The sequence below is a fragment of the Schistocerca gregaria genome, chromosome 4 (assembly GCF_023897955.1).
Source record: "Schistocerca gregaria isolate iqSchGreg1 chromosome 4, iqSchGreg1.2, whole genome shotgun sequence".
Taxonomy (NCBI): Eukaryota; Metazoa; Arthropoda; class Insecta; order Orthoptera; family Acrididae; genus Schistocerca; species Schistocerca gregaria.
The window spans coordinates 771080681-771102655 of NC_064923.1; the positions used below are offsets into that span (position 1 = coordinate 771080681).

The 21975-nt window shown below is 38.4% G+C and overlaps 1 protein-coding gene and 1 non-coding gene across 3 annotated transcripts in view; one reads left to right on the forward strand and one right to left on the reverse strand.

The window, feature by feature from the left end:
• The window catches only part of LOC126365943 (BRCA1-associated RING domain protein 1-like), a 169977-nt gene that overhangs the window by 83745 nt on the left and 64257 nt on the right, over window positions 1-21975 (forward strand). For both annotated transcript variants that reach the window (XM_050008719.1, XM_050008720.1), the window contains 2 exons: window positions 7255-7335; window positions 14132-14328. In XM_050008719.1, coding sequence (XP_049864676.1) covers window positions 7255-7335; window positions 14132-14328 — 278 coding nt within the window. The remainder of the gene's footprint in view (window positions 1-7254; window positions 7336-14131; window positions 14329-21975) is intronic.
• Window positions 21714-21788, reverse strand: Trnas-cga (transfer RNA serine (anticodon CGA)). Its single transcript has one exon. It is a non-coding gene; the product is annotated as a tRNA-Ser (tRNA).

Genomic DNA, 21975 nt, shown 5'->3' on the forward strand with positions numbered 1-21975 from the left:
GGACAATCATATCTTGCAATGCTATGGAACTGATTATTCCCACAGCTGTACTCCGACAATTTCATCTGTCAATAAGATGGAGCACCACTTCACTGGCAGAACAACGTGCACAGTTTCCTCAATGCCAGCGTGCCTCAACGTTGGATAGGGCGTACAGGACTGCGAGACCAGGCTTTACACTCTTGGCCTCCTAGGTCCCCTGACTTAACACCATGTGATTTCTTCCTGTGTGGATATTTAAACAATGTGTTTACATTTCTCCCTTACCTCATGATATTGATGAACTAAAAACTAGAATATCAGCTGCTGTAGCTTCAGTGACAGTATAAACCTTATGCTCAGTTTGGGATGAATTTGGCTATCGGCTAGATGTTGTCCGTGCAACCAATGGAGGACATATTGAACATTTATGAGGAATTTGTATAAACTTCTGTCTTTTCTGAGTAATTTAGTATTCTATTTGTTGGTGTTGAGCTCTTTTTCCTAGTAAATAATTGTATTTAAAATTGTGTAATTCTTTTTGGGATACCCTGTACTGTAATTATCTGATTAAAGCTTAATCAGCTGAACAATTTTTGATCCCGAGAATGAGGAGGTAGCATCAGTCCACAGGGCTTTTCTTTAGTTTCCATACTAAATGTGCATTATCACTGTTTAAACATTCACCCTGTTTCCGAAAATATGTTCTTGCGAATTGAGAAAGGCTGTTTCACATGAAATTGCTTATTGTTTATATCATAGTTAGAGCTTGACAAGATCTAACAGTGTTGCAGAAACTGACAACTCACTTTAAATGTTCATAAATGTGAAATTATGCATTTCACGAAACGAAAAAGCATGAATCCTAAAACTACAGTATTTCAGTCACAGTTGGAATCTGTCAGCTCTTACAAATATTGGAGTGTAACAATTTATAAGAGTGTGAAATGGAATAATCACCCAGTCTCAGTCAGAGGTAAAGCAAGTGGAAGACTGCAGTTCAATGGTAGAATGCTTGGGAAGTGCTTAAGTGATGACTCTAGGAATGTCCTGCAACTATTGGGATCATGAAGACAGAACGAGATTGATCATGGTGTGCACAGAGATTTTTAAGTAGCCAGTCTTCCTGCTCTCCATACCTGAGTGGAATGGGATAAAGCCCTAATAAATTGTACAATGCTACCTACCCTCAGCCATGCACTTCATTGTGGTTTGTAGATACACTTGTGGCCAAAGCCAAAAGAATTCAGATTGACTCATACCCAACAACAAGTGAAAAAGTATCTCCATTATCAGGTCAGGCCAGATTTGTATATATATTCTTTTCCACGTAATCTAGCTTTGTACCTCATGCTGCTATTTGGTTTGCATTTTATTTTGTAAATCCACTTACAACTGACAGCCTGGCTATCTGGAGGTAGATTCTCTAAAACCCAGGGTATTATTTCATTCTTCATTGCTTTGTACCATTTCTCAGAGTCTGTGGATGCTGTTGCCTCTTTGAAAATGTGTGATTTACAGATGACTATGCTGCATAGGCCACACAATATAGGAAATGAACTGGAGGGCAAAGTTCACCATGTTTTTTTAAGAGTTAGTCCCAATTGAGCAACAATCACAGTAGCACCATTGCAATTCAGCCCTATTTTCAATGAGCTACTGAACTTTATCTCATGCATTTGTCGATGTATTCATATGTAATGTTGTTGAACTTTAGTTCTGTAGGGTGCCCTGTGGCATTTTTGGACATGTTTTACAGGATCAGCCCACCATTACTGTTTTCTGTGGTTTTGTTTTGAAATTTTGATCAAAGCAGTTTGAGAGTGCAAATCACTTGGTTCCAGACTTCATCATGTGCTTGAGTGATGTTTCCTTTCCGAGGAGTTTCTCATAGGGTCCTTTGACCTTACCTACCTCTTTACCTCCTGGATCCCTACTCATAACTGTTGATGCCACTTCTGTATATACACCAACATCCTGCATGCCCCTGCTCTTGCCGCTATTGAACACCTCTCTCCCAGTGGCGTTCAAGACACCAAACCCACTATCTCATTCCTCATACATCCTACTATTTCGTAACACACAGCTACTACTCCTTTCAAGGGAAGGTATACAAACAAATCCATGACACAGACAAGTGCACCTGCATCACATACTCATGTGCCAACCTGTTTCTGGATGTTCTAGGAGAAATCTTTATAGCCTCCCAAAAACGAAACTCTTGGTGTCCTTACGGTTTATTGACAATATCATCATGATCTAGATCCAGGGCCAGGACACCCTATCCTTATTCCTTCACACTCTCAACACCTTCTCTCCCATCCACTTTAGTTGGTTCTCCTCAACCCAGTGTGTCACATTGCACGATGTTGACCACCTCACCTCAGATGGTTCCATCCACATCTCTGTCCTCATTAAACCTACCATCGACCACCGGCACCTGAATTTTGACAGCTACCTTCCCTTCCACACCAAAAAATGCCTCCCATTCAACCTAGTCGTCTATGGATGGAGTATCTGCACTGATGAGAGCACCCTTGCTCAGTATGCTTAAGGTTTCACAAAGGTCTTCATAGACAGATATTATTCTCCAGAACTAGTCCACACACATGTTTCTTGTGCCGTATCTCCACAAACCTCAAACAGGGTACTTATAATGTATTCTCCATTGTACAAGGTGCCCATTGTCCATTTACGACTACATTAAACTTGACTGATCAAATTACTTCCGTGATAGATAAGTGAATTATCTTCTATCTGGACAGGAACTTTGAGCTTCCCTAGTGGTTTAAACATTGAATACTATTCCTTTGTTGGAAACTGTGTTTTGATGTAGCACTATCAGCAAGCCATTACTATTACAATTGGTGGCAAACGTTTTCTAACTTCTGCACCTAAAACAATCTATTGTTGCACTCAGCTTTATAATGACCTTATGTGTGGGTAGTAGCGTTCAACATTCTTCTTGTTTTCAGTGCTTTTGCTTGAATTGCTTTGAGAACATTGACTTTTAATCTTTTTGTGATTAACCTTAACAGCAGCAAATGTAATTATCGTTTTTTCATTCGGTGACAACACTGCTCTTATTTCACTAACTTTGCTGTTAAATTATCAAAAGACTGCCTAGTTTCATCTCACAAGTCCCAAACTGAAACAAATGAACCACACTTCACTGGCAGGCCACCTAAAACTTCTGAAATCTTGCTTGCATCTCCCGTGGTTCACCAACATGGGGAAAGACAGTGCTAATGCTTCAATTTTACTAATATGTTGCAAAATGGCACCACAGTGTGATGTTTCGTAATTAAATCAACAAAAGAATCCATTTTTGAAAATACATGCATTATATATTTTATAATTAAATAAGTTTTGTTTCTGCGTAACCATATTTGTTGCCGTTCACTGTTAGTGAATTCCGTGAAGCCCATTCCCTTATACTAGTTGTTGTAGCAGTCGATATAAGTTTGTTGCTGGCTGGACTCCATGTCATACAAAATAAAAAGCATTAAAAACGAAACTTCCTGGCAGATTAAAACTGTGTGCCCGACCGAGACTCGAACTCGGGACCTTTGCCATTCGCGGGCAAGTGCTCTACCATCTGAGCTACCGAAGCACGACTCACGCCTGGTACTCACAGCTTTACTTCTGCCAGTATCTCGTCTCCTACCTTCCAAACTTTACAGAAGCTCTCCTGCAAACCTTGCAGAACTAGCACTAATCAAAGAAAGGATACGGCGGAGACGAGGCTTAGCCACAGCCCGAGGGATGTTTCCAGAATGAGATTTTCACTCTGCAGCGGAGTGTGCACTGATATGCTAGTTCTGCAAGGTTCGCAGGAGAACTTCTGTAAAGTTTGGAAGGTAGGAGATGAGATACTGGCAGAAGTAAAGCTGTGAGTACCGGGCGTGAGTCGTGCTTCGGTGGCTCAGATGGTAGAGCACTTGCCCGCGAAAGGCGAAGGTCCCGAGTTCGAGTCTCAGTCGGACACACAGTTTTAATCTGCCAGGAAGTTTCATATCAGCGCACACTCCGCTGCAGAGTGAAAATCTCATTCTGATAAAAAGCATTACTTTTGCATTAAGCTCATCCCACAAATTCTTTTAGTCGGTGCCTTCAGCTGGTCTGCATGTACTTCTGCTAACAATATTCTGCAATTTCTTAGCATGAAAGATAATTTTCGTGTGATATTTCCATGATTGAAAATTACCTACATCAAATTTCTGCTTGCTGGAAAACTTCATTTAATGCATCTTTTATCTGTTTTCACTATACTGATCTAATTGAACTTAATTCAGAGATTTGTTTGATGTGAAAATATTTTTTTGGGCCCGTACCAGTTGGACAGACTTTAATCAAGATATAACAGCTGATGAAGTAAATAGTTTTATTTCTTAATTTAATGGACACTTATTCAGAAGACACAAAGCAATTGCAATTAACAATGGTGATACTAAAAGTTTAAGCAGTGGAATAAAAGACCATGGGTCATCAAGAAATGCCAAAGATAAAATACAAAAAATACTTCAGACAGCTGGTGGCCTGCAGGTTGCATTTGGTTCACGATTGATTTCAATCTGACCTGCTGGAGAAATTCCAGGTGAACACAAAATGAATGCACTCTCAGAGGCATTTATATTGTGGCACAATTTGCTTGTATGACATGATGGGAAAGGAGTGCCATTCATATTGGTGCGTTACTCCCTAAACATTAACATCACAGATGCTAGTTTTGAGTTTATGTGCACGGAGCACTGCTTTTACATGACTAGGCGGCCTGTGAGCTGAAGTATGTATTTGATTCGCGCTTGCGGGTCACCAAAGGTTTCCCGTGTCTACACTAAAACCTTATTTGCATGTACACAGACTTTTAAAGAAAATCAGCTCCCAGCTACACTACAATACACAACACAACAGCTTTTACTAATGAAGAAATAGTGGCTTTTAATTTTGTTAATGATAAATGGTGAAAAGAGGTGGATGCCGTTTTCCATCTGACAGCAATGTGGCGAACGGTTTGGCCTCACCACATTTATGGTGATAGGTGATGGATTCACTTTATGAGAGATTCCCATAATTTTTTCATCTAATGTGTCTTTATATAAATTTATCTGTACAATATATTTCACATTGTTTTTCATTCTGTGGGGTCTGCTGGCTTCTTTTGTGTTTAATATGTGTATTATTTGTTGTATTGTATTCTGGTAAATGTAGGGTTTCATTGGGAAGATTATGAGAGAGAGTTTTTGTGAAGGTCCTTACTGCTGTTGTCTTGGTGATACTGCATGGCATATGGATGTTAGGTGTCAAATTTAGGATCTGTGCTGTGATTTGGAACTTGTAATTTACTGTAGATATTTCAAATCCTTGCTTGTATCTGTACCTAGATTAGATTAGATTAGATTCTACTATGAAATCCATTATCTCACTCATACCATAAATGATAAGTATTAATATAGTATTTTTTAGTGATGATATTTATTTTGTAATTTTCTTTTATTTTGCTTGTTTATTGTAGACTTTAACTGAAACTATTGCAACATTTAATCGCATACTGTAATTTGACCAATAACAAAAGTTTATTCATATGATTCTGTACAGCTTCACCTTTGTATTCTTACCTCCCTTTTTCGAAAAAGTCCCAAGCTATGGAAGAAAAGTTTGATTGACAACATCTAATGCAAAGAAATTAGAATGACACATTATAAAAGTTGATTCTAGGGTAGAGATCAAGAAGATGGCCCAGAGTTTATTAAAAGCAGACCTACCTGTGTTGTATAAATATTCTAAGGAAAGTTCTGTTAGAATTTAAATATTTGAAGAGAAAAGGAGACCACTCACTGAATTACATAAGTGTTGAGTTGCTGACAAGTACACATGGAAAATGAAAAGAGAGAGAGAGATAGATAGATCTATATTAGATGGACACACAATGTAGGGATAGCAGTTTGGCTGGTGGATTGGAAAGGGGTGTGTCTATTTTGGTGGGTAGAGAGAGAAAGAGGTGGGAAGCAGCAGGAGGGGTTGGGGAAAGGTAACTAATGGCTCAGAAGAAGGCAACAGGTGTGGAGGATAGATATGTGGGAGGGGGAGGCAGGGGCATGTGCAGGCGCAGGCGCAGGCGCAGGTGCAGGTGCAGGTGCAGGTGCACAGGCATGCAACACATAGGCACTGGAGCCGGTGAGGTGGGGCCCATGATGAAGATAGCGTGGATTGTGAAGGCATGACAGGACAGAGGAAGGGGAAACTATGGGTAGAGAGTGTGGGGACAGGGGTTTAGCAGAGATTGAGGCCAGGCGGATTCAGAAGTTAAAGGTGTGTTGCAAGGATAACTGCCATCTACATAGTTCAGAAAAGCAAGATACAGATGACATGGGTTGTGAAGCAGCCATTCAACTCAAGTATGTTTTGGTCAGCTGTTTGATTCGGTTTTTGGTCCCAGTTTGATGGTGGCCATTCTTTTTGGTGAACAGCTCATTGGTGGCATGCCCACATAAAATGCTGTACACAAATTGCTGCAGAGCTGGTATGTGGCATACCTGCTTTCACAGGTGCCCCTGCCTCTGGTGGCTTAACGTAGTACTGCAGCAGGACTGGAGTAGGATATGCTGGGTGGATATTTTGGGCAGGTCTTGCACCTGGTCTTCCTCCACGATATGAGCGCCGTGGCAAGGTGTGAGAGTGGGAGTGGCAGAGGGATGGGTCAGGATGTCATGTAGTGTTGGTGGGTGTTGGAGTGCCACTTTAGGATGGGTTTGGAAAGATTGTGGGCTGGATGTCCCTTATTTCCAGGTATGATGCTAGATAAGGCCCTTACAAGAATGTGTTTCAGTTGGTCCAGTCAGAACTTCCAGATACATCCTTATTTGCAGTGGCAAGGGTGTTGAAATATTTTAATGTTGAGCACCAGAAAGTAATAAAGTGGCATAGCAGACAGATGTGCTGTGAGGGAAAATGCTTTGTGATTTGGTGTGCCATGTTGCATTATTACTCGTTACTTCAGAAGAGACAAATGAAGCAGCAAGGTTATAGATGCATCTTGTGCCTAGTGCCCGAGTTTGCCTCACATGTAAGAAAAAGTGTGCATGCAGGTGTACACCTCTTTCTCAGCATACGTGATGACAAACACACGTTTGTGTGTTTGTTATAATTTATTTCCAGTACAGTTTTTGCTTCCAAGAATGCTCCATCATTTAAGATTTATCAGTTGTTGTTGACTTACAAGCATACAAACAGCTTCAACAATAAATGCAGTTTAGCGTGTATGTTTTATTACAGGGAGATGCTGCTCGAGTGAAATCACTTTTGGATGAAGGAGCCAATCCAAACACAAAGGATTTTGCTGGTTGGACACCACTAGTAAGTAAAAACCCTACATGTTATTCAACTGAAAAAAAAAAAAAAACATTTTAAGACTTTATTGCATACTCTGTAACATGATATGATTCATAATATGCTGCTAGTATTTTATCTCTATATGTAAAAGGAAATGTCCTTACTGATTCACTGACTCATCATCGCCCTGCCCAAATGGCTAAGGACAATAACTTGAAATGTGAAGAGAGTGCTGACCCTATAGTGTAGGCATCACGTAAGAAGGGATTTTTAGAAATTCCCTACCCTAAGTTGGTGAAATAGACCATGAAACATTCTTGTAAATATGTCACTATTAAGGTAGTTTTGATGCTAGAACTACAAAAATTGGTATTTGGATTCTTGATCAGAAATGATGGCTACGTGTTTCAGCATTGTTTGGAAATTCAACCTCTAAGTGGGTGAAGTAGTGGGTGAAAATTATTTTGGAAATAAAATCAGTAGTAAAGAACTACTGAAGGACTTTTAAAGCTACATCTATGAAAATTAGTATTTGACTTCTTTTTCAGTGTTTTTGGAAAATCAACCCTAAGGGGCTAAAATAGGTGTTAAAAATTTTCATAGAACTGTTTTAAACAATGGAAAATACAGGACAGAATAATGACAATAATAAGAAAAGTATAGATTGCTGCTCACTATATAGAGGAGATGTTGAGCAGCAGACAGTCACATTGGTGAGAATGGTAAACTTGTGAGCTTTTGGCCAAAAGGCCTTCTTCTGACATGACCCACATATGTCTGGCCTCAGTGGTCATGTAAATGTGTGTGTGTGTGTGTGTGTGTGTGTGTGTGTGTGTGTGTGTGTGTGTGTGTGTGTGTTTTGTGTACTTTAGAAGTTCTTCTGGCCCAAAACTCCCATGTTTAGCTTTCTTTTTGGTGTGTCTGTCTGGCTCAAAGTCTCCCCTATATGGTTAGGAGTAATCTATCTTTTTATAATCTATACTGTAGGCATCAGTTAAGGAGGATTTTTTTGAAATTTCACCCCAAGGCATTGAAATAAAGAATGAATTTTTTTTAGAAAAAATGTGTCACTATGAAGGCAATCTTGAAGCTAATGCAACAAAAATTAATTTTTGGTATCTCAGTCAGAAATAAAAGAAAAAAAGTTCAGAGTTTTGGGAATTTTGAAAGATTTTTGAAAATTATTATTAAAAAACTACTTAAGAATTTTTAAAACTACATGTATGGAAATTTGCATTGGACTTGTCTGTTAGATACGAAGAAATATGTGTTAATGAATGTGGAAATGTCACCATAAGAACTAACAAAACTCAAAACTCTGAGCACTTACATCCAGGACTACAAATTTTTATATGAAAGAATTGTCACTGTTACCATTTAGTTATATCGAATTGAAATGGTTATAACAGGAGTATAAGCACTGAATGATGATACGCCACTGCAAACCAAAGGTCATTTCTAGCAGAAATTAGACCACCTACTCAACGAAGTTAAGAGCCACCGCGAAGCAATAATAGCAAGAGATTTTAATGCAATAGTGGGCTCGCTGGTAAATGTTGTAGTGCTAGGAAGATACAGAGAAAGTGTTGTTAATAGTTCTGGAGAAAATCTTATAGAATTCTGTAACCAGTGTAGCTTAAGAATTTTGAACAGACATTTTTCACATAAATATATTACCAGATATACATGGGAAAGATACTCATCACAAAAGAAATCTTAATTGATTACATCATTAGTAAGCAGAGATCCAAAATGGTAGTTCAAGACTGTAGAGCCATGCGGGGAGCCAGTAGTGGATCTGATTACTATATAATTTTATCAAAGATGACATACCTGTTTGGAAGAAAACCATAAAAAACTGGACAGGTGACTATCCAGTGCAGTGACGAAAAGCTGGAACGACACAGTATAAGATCTTTCTCCTAAAGCAGTTCAGCGTGAAGGATATACTCAACAAAGATTTGGAGTGTGAACAAAAAATGATGCCAGAAGATGACTGTTGAAAGGGAATATGAGAATATTAAACAAGCAATAAGGAAAATTGCTGTAGAGGTACTGGGGACTGTAAGAGTAAAGGGGTAGACAAACATGATCCTCCATGGAAGTCAGATGACCTTAAGTGTTTGCTTTTGGAAAACTAACATTTATACAAAAATGGTTATCAACTAAATCACCTCAAGATAGACAAAATTGCAAGACACTAAATGAGGACTAAGGAGCAGAATTAAATTAAAAAAAAGAACTAGATGTGGGAACAGAAATACATCCAGACTGAGGGTTTAATAGGTGGATCACAGATGATAGAAATATGGAGAACAATCACTGGTATGAAGAAAACCAGTAAACAAAGCAGTAGACAATTTAATTTCTTTTAAGCGAATGGAAAAAACAGTACACTAGAGACGGAGGTAGGAGTGAACAGACAGTTCGAAATGTGATTATTGCTAAGAGGGGGTATGCAGTGCATTAGATAAAATGAAGAATGGCCAATCACCAGGTCCTGGAAATATTCCCGTGTAACTATCGAAAGCTGGAGAACACCATTTAGAGAAAAGAATACACCTTATAAACAACTGCTGTCAACAGATTGAAGGTCCATCAGACTGGAAAAGATCGTATATAGTCTCCATATTCGAGAAGGAACATAGAAGAGACAGTAATTACTACAGAGCCATCAGTGTAACCTGCACAATAAGCCACTTATTTGGCAAAATTATGTACAAGAAAATATGACAAAATGTTTGACACCATATTGGAGAAGACCAGAGTGGGTTCAGACAGAACAGATCTTGTACAGATAACCTCTTTATTTTACAACAGCTAATGGAGAAATTTATAGCAGTAGGGAAGGAGTTTCACATTGTCTTTGTAGATTTAACTAAAGTCTAAGACACAGTTCATAGAGCAAACCTCTGGGAAGCTCTGAAAAATTTAGATATGGATGACTATCTTTTACAGATTATTATTGAAATGTACAGAGATAATAAGGTACAGATTAAAAGAGGGACATAATTATCAGCACCTATTAATGTCACAAAAGGGCTGAGACAAGATTGCAATATGTCAGCCATCTTGTTTAGTGTATATGTATAAGTGGCTCTCAAAAGGTGCCTGTGGAGAATTGGGAATTATTATTAATGATGTAGAGCTGGTTTCATTAAGTTTTGGCGATGATTGAGCTGTTCTAGAAAAGATGAATTTGATCTTGAGTTTACGATATGGCGTATATATCAGGAGTATGATAAACGAGGACTGCAAATGAGTCTGACGGAAACCGAATATCTGGTAGTGAATAGTGACACTAAATTTGAAGTGCACATCAGTAACAGAGCAATTATGAAACAGATACTAGAAATAAATAAATATCAATGGACATATAATAGAGGGAAACATTCCACATGGGAAAAATATATCTAAAAACAAAGTTGTATATTAAAAACAAAGATTCCAAGACTTACCAAACAGGAAAGCGCCAGTAGACAGACACAATAAAATAAAACACACACACACACACACACACACACACACACACACACACACACACACACACACACACACACACACAAAATTTCGAGCTTTCGCAACCGGCGGCTGCTTCGTCAGGAAAGAGAGAAGGAAAAGGAAAGATGAAAGGATGTGGGTTTTAGGGAGAGGGTAAGGAGTCATACCAATCCCGGGAGCGGAAAGACTTACCTTAAGGGGAAAAAAGGACAGGTATACACTCACACACACACACATATATCCATCCGTACATACACAGACACAAGCAGACATTTGGAAGATAACAGGAATACAACAAACTGTTGTTATTAATTGATACCTGTATTAATTAATCCCATAACAGTAATAATAATAAGAAGAAGTACATTCAGAAAAGACTATGCTGGCCTCAACAATTGTGAAAAGTTTAGAAGCGGTTGCAATTTGTGAACTAAATTGAAGAAAGCTGTTTAACAGTCAACATGACAAATCCGCTTTATCAGAATTGCACAGAAAAAGAAACTTGCCTTTAATACAGTAATTTTTCAGTATGTCTAATATGTTTATAAAGTTATTTTTGTTGTAATTATTGTGCAGTTGCGAGTGAAGCAGTGGGTGCTAAGCTAGTAAATGATAATTTACCAAAAATTTATAAAAAACGTTGTTACTGAAGTTTCTGTATTTGTTATGCTCTAGTTGCCTTCATTACATAACATTGTCAGTGAAAATTTGTCAAACTTTCTAACTTTCAAAAGTACTAAAAATAAATTAATTACTTAGGAACAAGCATACCTTAGCTTTCTGAGTGACATGTTCTTGTACCACCAGAAAATTTGCCTCTAGGAAAACACAGTTCCTTGGTGTTCATACTTGATGATGGAACCCCAGGGCACTTCACTTTGGATGTATACCAATTTTTGAACATCTTGTGAAGACATTGGGGGGTACATAGAGGATCCAGTGCATTGGCCTAAATGGTTTTGTCAGTTTTTTTCTGTCATCTTCATGTGTGAATTTCTCAAGTCTGATCTTTTTGTCTTTGATTTACATACTTCAAAACCAGACATGTTGTGCGTTATGAAGATATTTCGTACACATATTTGCAGTTTTTTCCATAACCTATTGGTATAAGGTGTGAGGGGGATGAACATAGGACATAGCCCACACATGGGCTGTATTGACATACATTCTTGATAGAGATTCTAATGCTGGAGCAGTACTCGTAGAATTGGTTACACTATCACCTTAAGTGTAAACTCCTTTGTAGATGCTCCATATCTCCCTACGATCCTGCCAACAATATGTCGTCCGTTCACCTTCCCTAATACAGATTTGACATGTCTGCACTGTTCTTCATAGTTGTACTCGTAAACAGTTAAACAAAATGATTGGATGTGGAAGTTAATCACCGATCTTGTAATCGGGTACTATCAGGTTCTTTCTCTTTGTTACTTGTGTTATCTGGCAATTGTTTGTGTTTAAAGACATTATCTGTTTAGTGAATAAAGTGGCTGGGCCATCTTTTGTGACATGGTCAGTGTTCATCCTGTAGCGTTGTTTCATGTAACTTAGTAACAATGCTTATTGCAAGATATGTTCATAGGACCATTTTGTCTTGTCTTTGTTTGGGAATCTCTTCTTCACTCCCCCTCTCCACACCCTCTCATGCCACTCCCCAAAGTACCGTTCATAAACAGTTCCCTCACAGACTTTGCATCAATGTTTTGTGTTCTTAGTAGTGTTCTTCAGTCTTGTGAAATTGTTCAGTTTGCCTGTTGGAAATGATTTCATATCTAATAGAGTCCCTTAAAGCCTAAGGAATGTAACTCCGCTTCCATTATTTTTTAGAAAGATTCAGGATCATGTTTGGCAAGTGGTATTCTGTTAACAAAGCAAATGGTGTAATTTGTAACTCACATAGATAGCAGCACAGGTTTCTGATGTAAGCAGAGACGTGTCTGTGAAACAGAGTAGTTGGGAGTTAACACCACTGTGCTTGCTGTTGTTTTGAGTTCTTGCAATTTGCTGTGGATCTTTGATCTTTTGACTGTTGAAGTAACAGGACTTCATTTGTTTCATTGTTTGAATTGTATTCACTGTGATTCAGCATTAGTTTAATGATAACAACAGCACAAGGGATCCATTTATTTGGGACTATAATGGATCCAACAATAAATAATTTCCATAACTTTCAAAGCCATCCAGTGTAGGTTACTGTTTCATATTTTCTCATTAGATTGTTACTGTACATCAAAATTAATAGTTTCTTCCTTTTGGATGCTTTTACCAGTATAAAGCATGTCATCAGAGTTATAACAGCTGTAGACAGATTATTGATTAAATTAGTTCTAAGTGATAAGAATAATGTTGAAATCATAGACCAAAAGTTCATGACAAGTGGCCACTCCCACATCACCAGTGATTACAGTTCTGTCTTAATAGAAAACTGCAGCAAGACACAACAAACAATTTGTCCCAACAACTGGTACAATATTATCGGCAAGTCAAGGAAAGTAAATCTCTTTCATGTGACTGTATTGACAGACAGTCACTTCTTGTCTGTGGAAAACTTGTTGAAGTCAGTCAACAAAAGGAAAACTGACAATGAAAAAAATCCAGTGTCATGGCTCAAGATGCAGTGGAATCAGTACCAAAAGAGTTATCCATTCACATTCTTGTTCTAGCAAATGGTTTCAGTGAACTTGGAAGTTCAATTGTAAGCTGAGATCTAAAAAAGGACACACAGTTCCTCTGTCTAACATACCTCAAGGAAAGCTGTGCACAGCACCATGCGCAGTTACAAAAAAGAAGAAGAAGAGTATGGAATAAGTGTGACATTCCACCTGTTCATGTAATTTAAAAAAATAAGATAAAATCCTTTATCTGTTTACATCCTAGTGGTGTAACTTCATTTTTGCCTCTATATCACATCTATGACTGGATAAAATTTATTAAAATTGTTAAATCGAATTAGAAATACTATTATTTATAACATACTTGTAAAAAAAAAGATGTAAAAGTACTGTTGAGTTTTCTGTAACAACCCTAGTAAAGCATTAAATATCTTGAAATGAGAATGATGTGAGTTACAGTACTTACATTCCAAGGGGATCAGTTATTGAATGTTCTGATATTTACAGAGTTGCTGACAAACTGTTCAACAGTTGGAAAAAATATTATAGTTTTAAGTAATCATGTTCAATAGAAAAATGAAGAACCATTAAAAACAGTTCCATTACTCACTTAAGTGTTTTATTGTCCTTAAATTATGTTTTGTGCTATAGTTTGTGTATTCAGTGCATCAGAAGTGTAATAATATGGTCTCCCTTTATTTTTGTAGCATGAAGCTGTGCAATCAGGAAATTTTACCATAACAGAGTTGCTGGTAAAGGCTGGAGCTGCTGTGAATGCAACTGGTGCAGGAAATACTACTGCTTTGCATGAAGCTGTGGAAAGTAATAATATAGACATTGTAAAGTTGCTGGTTTCACAAGGAGCATGTGTTAATGCCCGTAATGCGTATGGTTTATCTCCTCGGTAAGAGAGAAATAATTGGTTTAATTAAATGACATGTCGCATACTAGTGGTTCTTTCAGAAATAAAGATAAGTGACAAATTTTAATTAAAAAAGGGGAATTACTCATTATGCTGTGAGAACTTTTTACACACTTTGTCATAGTATTAATAATATTATACAGGGTACAATTATTGAAGTTAATGAAATAAAATTTTCATAACCTCTGAAAGGTTCACATTACGATGTTCAGACTGCACGGTTGATCGCTGGGCATGATGGGAATTAGTATATGCATACATATCTTGGTTGAGCATTGAAGCCCACTTTCATTTGGATGGGTTTGTCAATGAGCAAAATTGTCGCATTTAGGGGATCAAGAATCCTCATTTTATGATTGAAAAGTCTCTTCCCTCTCAACGGGTGACTGTGTGCTGTATAGTGCCCAGTCACAGAATAATTGGTGTGATATTCCTTGATGGCACGAATGGTATGTGAAGATTTTGGAAGATGATTTCATTCCCATTATCCAGGTAACCTGATTTCGAGAAGATGTGGTTCATGGAAGACAGAGATCGACTCCATCAAAGCAGGAGAGTGTTTGATGTCCTGGAGAAGCACTTTGGCAACCCCATTCTGGCTCTGGGTTACCCAGAGGCCACTGGCATGGACCTCAATTGGCCGCCATATTCTACGGATCTGAACAAATGTGCCAACTTTCTGTGGGGCTGTATTAAAGACAAGGTGTACAGCAATAACCCCAAAACCCTTGCTGACCTGAAAACAGCCATTCAGGAGGTCATCAACAGCATTGATGTTCTGACACTTCAGTGGGTCATACAGAATTTCACTATTCATCTGCGTCACATCATTGCCAATGGTGGCAGGCATATCGAACATGTCATAATCTAAATCCAAAAATCTGTAGCGATGTTTACAGGTTGAATAAAGTGTGCGCACACCGTAGTTCGCACCTAATTTACTTTTTTCTCACAGAGTTCAATGATTGTCACCCTGTATAATATTAATACCTGTATTAAGAGGAAAGACAACTTTGTACATGTTAATATGGCTATGGATGGTTTTCGTAACTCATTTTGCTGTTTCTTCTTTCAAACAGGATGTTTATGTCTTGCCTTTTAACTGAGCATAAATTTTTGCAGTGTTTTCTGTCATGTTACTTCTCTCCCACTTTCTTTTAAAACTACTCTGATTGTTGGATTTTATAGTCACCAGTGCACTTTACTAAAATATTTAGTTACTTCGTGAACATATGAAATGTCTGCTTGTGTCTGTGTATGTGTGGATGGATATGTGTGTGTGTGCGAGTGTATACCTGTCCTTTTTTCCCCTTAAGGTAAGTCTTTCCACTTCCAGGATTGGAATGACTCCTTACCCTCTCTCTTAAAACCCACATCCTTTTGTCTTTCCCTCCCCTTCCCTCTTTCCTGAAGAAGCAACCGTTGGTTGCGAAAGCTTAAATTTTGTGTGTATGTTTGTGTTTGTTTGTGTATCTATCGATCTGCCAGCGCTTTTGTTTGGTAAGTCACATCAACTTTGTTTTAAGATATATTTTTCACACGTGGAATGTTTCCCTCTATTATACAGGGTGATTCAAAAGGAAAACCAAAACTTTAAAAATGTGTATTTAATGAAAGAAACATAATATAACCTTCTGTTACACATCATTACAAAGAGTATTTAAAAAGGTTTTTTTTTTTTCACTCAAAAACAAGTTCAGAGATGTTCAATATGGCCCCCTCCAGACACTCGAGCAATATAAACCCGATACTCCAACTCGTTCCACACTCTGTGTAGCATATCAGGCGTAACAGTTTGGATAGCTGCTGTTATTTTTCATTTCAAATCATCAATGGTGGCTGGGAGAGGTGGCCGAAACACCATATCCTTAACATACCCCCATAAGAAAAAATCACAGGGGGTAAGATCAGGGCTTCTCGGCCAGTGATGAAGTGCTCTGTCACGGGCTGTCTGGCGGATTCTCAGTGCCCCATATACAGACATTGTGACGGTTGACTTTTCCGTTAGTGTGGAAATTTGCTTCATCACGAAACACAATCTTTGAAACGAAAGATTCATCTGTTTCCATGTGAGGAAGAATAAAGTCACAGAAATCGATTCTTTTAATCTTATCAGCTGCAGACAGTGCTTGAACCAATTTCAGACGATAAGGTTTCATAACTAACCTTTTTCGTAGGACTCTCCATACAGTTGATTGTGGAATTTGCAGCTCTCTGCTAGCTCTGCGAGTCGATTTTCCTGGGCTGCGAACAAATGCTTGCTGGATGTTTGCTACATTTTCATCACTCGTTCTCGGCCGTCCAGAACTTTTCCCTTTGCACAAACACCCATTCTCTGTAAACTGTTTCTACCAACGTTTAATACACCACCTATCAAGAGGTTTAACACCATACTTCGTTCGAAATGCACGCTGAACAACTGTCGTCGATTCACTTCTGCCGTACTCAATAACACAAAAAGCTTTCTGTTGAGCGGTCGCCATCTTAGCATCAACTGACGCTGACGCCTAGTCAACAGCGCCTCAAGCGAACAAATGTACAACTAAATGAAATTTTATAGGTCGCTTAATTCGCCGACAGATAGTGCTTAGCTCTGCCTTTCTGCCTTTTATCGTTGCAGAGTTTTAAAGTCCTAAAGTTGTGGTATTCTTTTTGAATCACCCTGTATTCATCATTAATTTTTTTATTGTCTTTTTTATAAAAATCCATAACTCAAATTGTAATCATGCAATTAACCTGAATTTTTTTTTTTTTTAGTGTCCTGAGAAGGTTACAAGACCACTGAATTACAGTTATTAATTTATGGTACAAGTTGTATCATTAACAGAGTTTTTAATTTTGCACATCCAAAATTAACATTTTTTTTGGTTAGTGTGACATTAGTGCAAAATTCAGAATGTAATTGCAGGATCTTGTATTTTGTAGCTCCAGGGAGCCAGCAACACATTGCGAACAGTTCCTGAAAATTTTGTAGCATTATCGCATATACATTTTGAGAAAAGGCTTCTAATAACATAAAAGTGTAAAACGGAGAAAATGAGGTTAAAAAGATTTTCTTCTCATACTTCTACATGTAATAACCTTACCTCAATTTTAAAATCTTCCAACTGATTCTCCTTATCCTCCAAGTTTCTCCACTCTCCTCTTCGAATCTGCATGGCCTGTATTTACAGGTAAGACACTGATCTTTTAGCTTTCTTGACTCTGCACTTGTCGATGGTGTAAAATGCTCTTGTTGTAAACCCACCAGGATCTATACCAACTCTCTTCAGCACTTCAATTGTGCCATTATTTCCGTTATTGTAACATAAAACTGCATCATAGACACCTATTTTGAGTACTTCAAGTTCGCAGAATGTCCTATTTGAGAATATAATCAAAATTAAATTATTGAGGTAAATAAAATAGAAAGAAACTTCCACATGGGAAAAATATATTAAAAACAAAGATTCCAAGAATTACCAAGCGGGAAAGTGCCGGCAGACAGGCACATGAACAAAACACACAAACACACATACAGAATTACTAGCTTTCGCAACCGATGGTTGCTTCTTCAGGAAGGAGAGGGAAAGACGAAAGGATGTGGGTTTTAAGGGAGAGAGTAAGGAGTCATTCCAATCCCGGGAGCGGAAAGACTTCCCTTAGGGGAAAAAAAGGACAGGTGTACACTCGCGCGCACACACACGCACACACACACACACACACACACACACACACACACACACACACACACACAAGCAGACATAAAATATGTCTGCTTGTGTCTGTGTATGTGCGGATGGATATGTGTGTGTGTGTGTGTGTGCGCGCGCGTGTGTGTGTGTGTGTGTGTGTGTGTGTGTGTGTGTGTGTGCGTGTGTGTGTGCGTGTGTGCGCGCGCGAGTGTACACCTGTCCTTTTTTTCCCCTAAGGGAAGTCTTTCCGCTCCCGGGATTGGAATGACTCCTTACTCTCTCCCTTAAAACCCACATCCTTTCGTCTTTCCCTCTCCTTCCTGAAGAAGCAACCATCGGTTGCGAAAGCTAGTAATTCTGTGTGTGTGTTTGTGTGTTTTGTTCATGTGCCTGTCTGCCGGTGCTTTCCCACTTGGTAAGTCTTGGAATCTTTGTTTTTAATATATTAAATTATTGAGGCTTTCATTTGCATATTGTGGCTATCCATAAAGACACTTCCTCAATAAACCAGGGTTTGCAAGAAGCCTGAATGTGGCCTTAATTGTGTTCATAAGAGGTTGTGGTAATGAGTGTTTATGTGAATATGTCTCATTTCTGTTGTTGAACTTACACCAGTTGTCTTTCGGACACAGATTGCGCATTGTTGTTTGGTCAGTGGAAAAAAATTGCCCACACAACACACCTCATTGCCTCTAAATTGTGTATATTTTTCCTGATAGTTCTCCCATTAAATAACTGAAGAGAATCAGTTTCTTTCAGAGTAAGCCTGCCTTTTCCTCCTAGTAGTTTTCCATCCTCAAGCACTTCACCTTTCTTCCCTTTGAGCAAGCGATGAAGCCTACCAGCAAGCCTCTTTTGGATGTGGCCAACACATTCCAACTTTTCTATTGTTGTACTGTATGGATTTTTATCTTTTACAGCTTTGAACAAAGAGTCACCATCACAAGGTATTTAGTATATCTAACACCATACTGGTCCTCAGATCTGGTGAACATCCTCACAACTGCAGCAGCTTCCATGCCCCCACTTGAGCCACTATAATTTTTAGAGCATGCTACTGCATTCTTTTCTAGACACAGTTTCTCTTTGTCTTCATTGTTGGACATTTTCCTTGTTGCACACGGGTGGCAGTATTTAGACATAATCTCTACATCTAAAACTCTACCTGAGTCAATATCAGTAACAGATGCAACTCCATACAGAGATGTGTGACCCCTTTTCATCCAGGTGGAATCTACTAACACACACAGGTCAGTAACATTTGTTGGAGATTCACTGTCATGAATATCTACCCCAAGATGTATTTCTTTTTGGTTATTTCCGCTGATTCCTCCACTGGTTTCTTCAGAAGAACTTTGGCAATATTGCATACAGCATCAGATATGTCTTTATTTATTTTTCCAAACTTTGCACAAGGTGGAGGCATGTTCAGAAAACCATACAATAAATTACCTCATTCCTCACCCTGTCCAAGGCATCTCAGAGCACATGCTAACCTAAAATTGGTTTCATAGGTATCACTGTCAGTTATTTTGGAGGAGGAAAATGAAAATTCATAGCCACATGAATTACAAATTAATTTAAAATCACAAGCTATTCCCACTCTTATTTCCTCAACAACAATCATGCATTCCGTATTTTTACACCTAACTCAAGAACATGAAAACTTTTTAGCCTGGCAGAGGAGCTCTAAATCAATAAGTCTGAATCCAGTGGAATCCTTATCAAAATCATTCACGCACCTGTACACTTATCCTGTTGATTTGAAGCTGAAGCTGAGAGCTTATGATCTTTATTTCGAGTGGCTTCCTCTTTCTTTGTTGGTAAACCAATTTCCATGAAACCTCCATTTCCTAAACACAGTTGTTCCACCACCCATTATGCATAAATATTAACCTCCACGTAAAGGTTTGTGAATTCAGCCTTCCACCTACTAATATGTGTTAGTATTGTCAGAGTGTAAATAAACCACATGCAAGAAAGTTTACAGGCAAAGATATAGATGGCAGCCAAAGATATCAAAAGAAAATAGGGTTCACACTGACAAAAATTCCTCTGAAGCAAGCAGTTTCCCAAATGTCGGAAAAGGTGGGAATGGCCATCAGTGCAGAGTTAATCAATTTAACAATTTAAAAGCATTTCTAAAACTGCTGTCACGATAAAATTCACACACAACATAGATCGAACTGTGTAGATCAAGAAAATAATATTTTTTGAAAAATTGATTTTTTGGACCAAAATCCATTGCATCCCCCCTTAAATCATTTCCAAATTTTTGTTATTGTATAATGCGTGTTATTTTCTCTTATGGATCATTAGTGCTGTTACAATTAGACTCTACAATTCAGGAATATATGAGTACATCATAACTAAATTAACCTGAGTGTTGTCCCATCTGCAGCAGAGAATATAACAGAAGCAACACCAGCATGCAAACATACAGAGTTGCTACTGCATTAGTCACAACAGCACCATGGCAAGCATGCCAGACTGAGTGACCTCTGCACTCCCTTTGGTACCTTGTTTGACTACAGCCTTTCTGCTCCGAGCATTCATACTCGTGAAGACGAGACCCTAACCCATTGCCCTCGAGCAAGTATGAATGAATAAAACAAGCAATATACAGACCTCTACTGTGCGTACTATTACCTTTGTCTTCTTTTTGTTCATGTGTGTTATAGCCACCAATTAACAGGCATCTATTTTATTAAGTGTTTGACTGTATTCTTGTTCACTAATGGGGACCATTGCTACATCACTAATGAGTCATATCTTGTTAATATTCTGTCCGTGACAACTCCCACACTGAGGTAGTCGTTTGCTTCTCTCGTTGCTTCTTCAGTCCACAAGTGAAGGATCAGTGTTGGTAATGTTGCCTTAACAGTTTCCCTCATTTTAGGCTCTTGTAACCTTCTGATTGCTCCGATTCCTTCAGTTTGCTCCACATAGAGAGAATGAATTATTTTCTTGCTCCTGTTCTTGTAGTCACACTGCCAAAGAATGGAACCATTTTTATTTCATTCCACATTACCGGAAACAAAGTGTTATTTGACGCAGTACTAAAACTGCATCTCAGAAGTCCTTACCTCTCCTGAAACCACAATGGTCCTCTCTTAATAATTCATTTTTTCCTTCCGTCTACATCTTAATAATTAATTTTTTCCTTCCATCTACATCTGTGTGTACATGGCTTCTTTGCAGATCACACTTAAATGTCTGGCAGAGGGTTCATCAAACCACATTCACACCAATTCTCTATCTTTCTCATTCTCGAACACCATGCGGAAAAAATGAACATCTATATCTTTTCGTGTGATCTTTGATTTCCCATATTTCATGATGATGATGATATCCCTGTGTTGGTGAGCATGAACAAAATATTTTCACATTACGAGAAGAAAGTTAGTGATTGAAATTTTTTGGGAATGAGTCAATACATGAAATTATAACACAATAAAAAAAACATATTCAGGTGACAAGTCTTAAGTTTAAATAAAGAAAATCAACAATGTAACATTGGAATTTGCTTAATTTTTTAGCTCTTCCAGGAGCTCCTCGACAGAATAAAAGGAGAGAGCCATGAGGAAACTCTTCAGTTTAGACTTAAAAGAGTTTGGGCTATTTCCAGAATGAGATTTTCACTCTGCAGCGGAGTGTGCGCTGATATGAAACTTCCTGGCAGATTAAAACTGTGTGCCCGACCGAGACTCGAACTCGGGACCTTTGCCTTTCGCGGGCAAGTGCTCTACCAACTGAGCTACCGAAGCACGACTCACGCCCGGTACTCACAGCTTTACTTCTGCCAGTATCCGTCTCCTACCTTCCAAACTTTACAGAAGCTCTTCTGCGAAACATGCAGAACTAGCACTCCTGAAAGAAAGGATACTGTGGAGACATGGCTTAGCCACAGCCTGGGGGATGTTTCCAGAATGAGATTTTCACTCTGCAGTGGAGT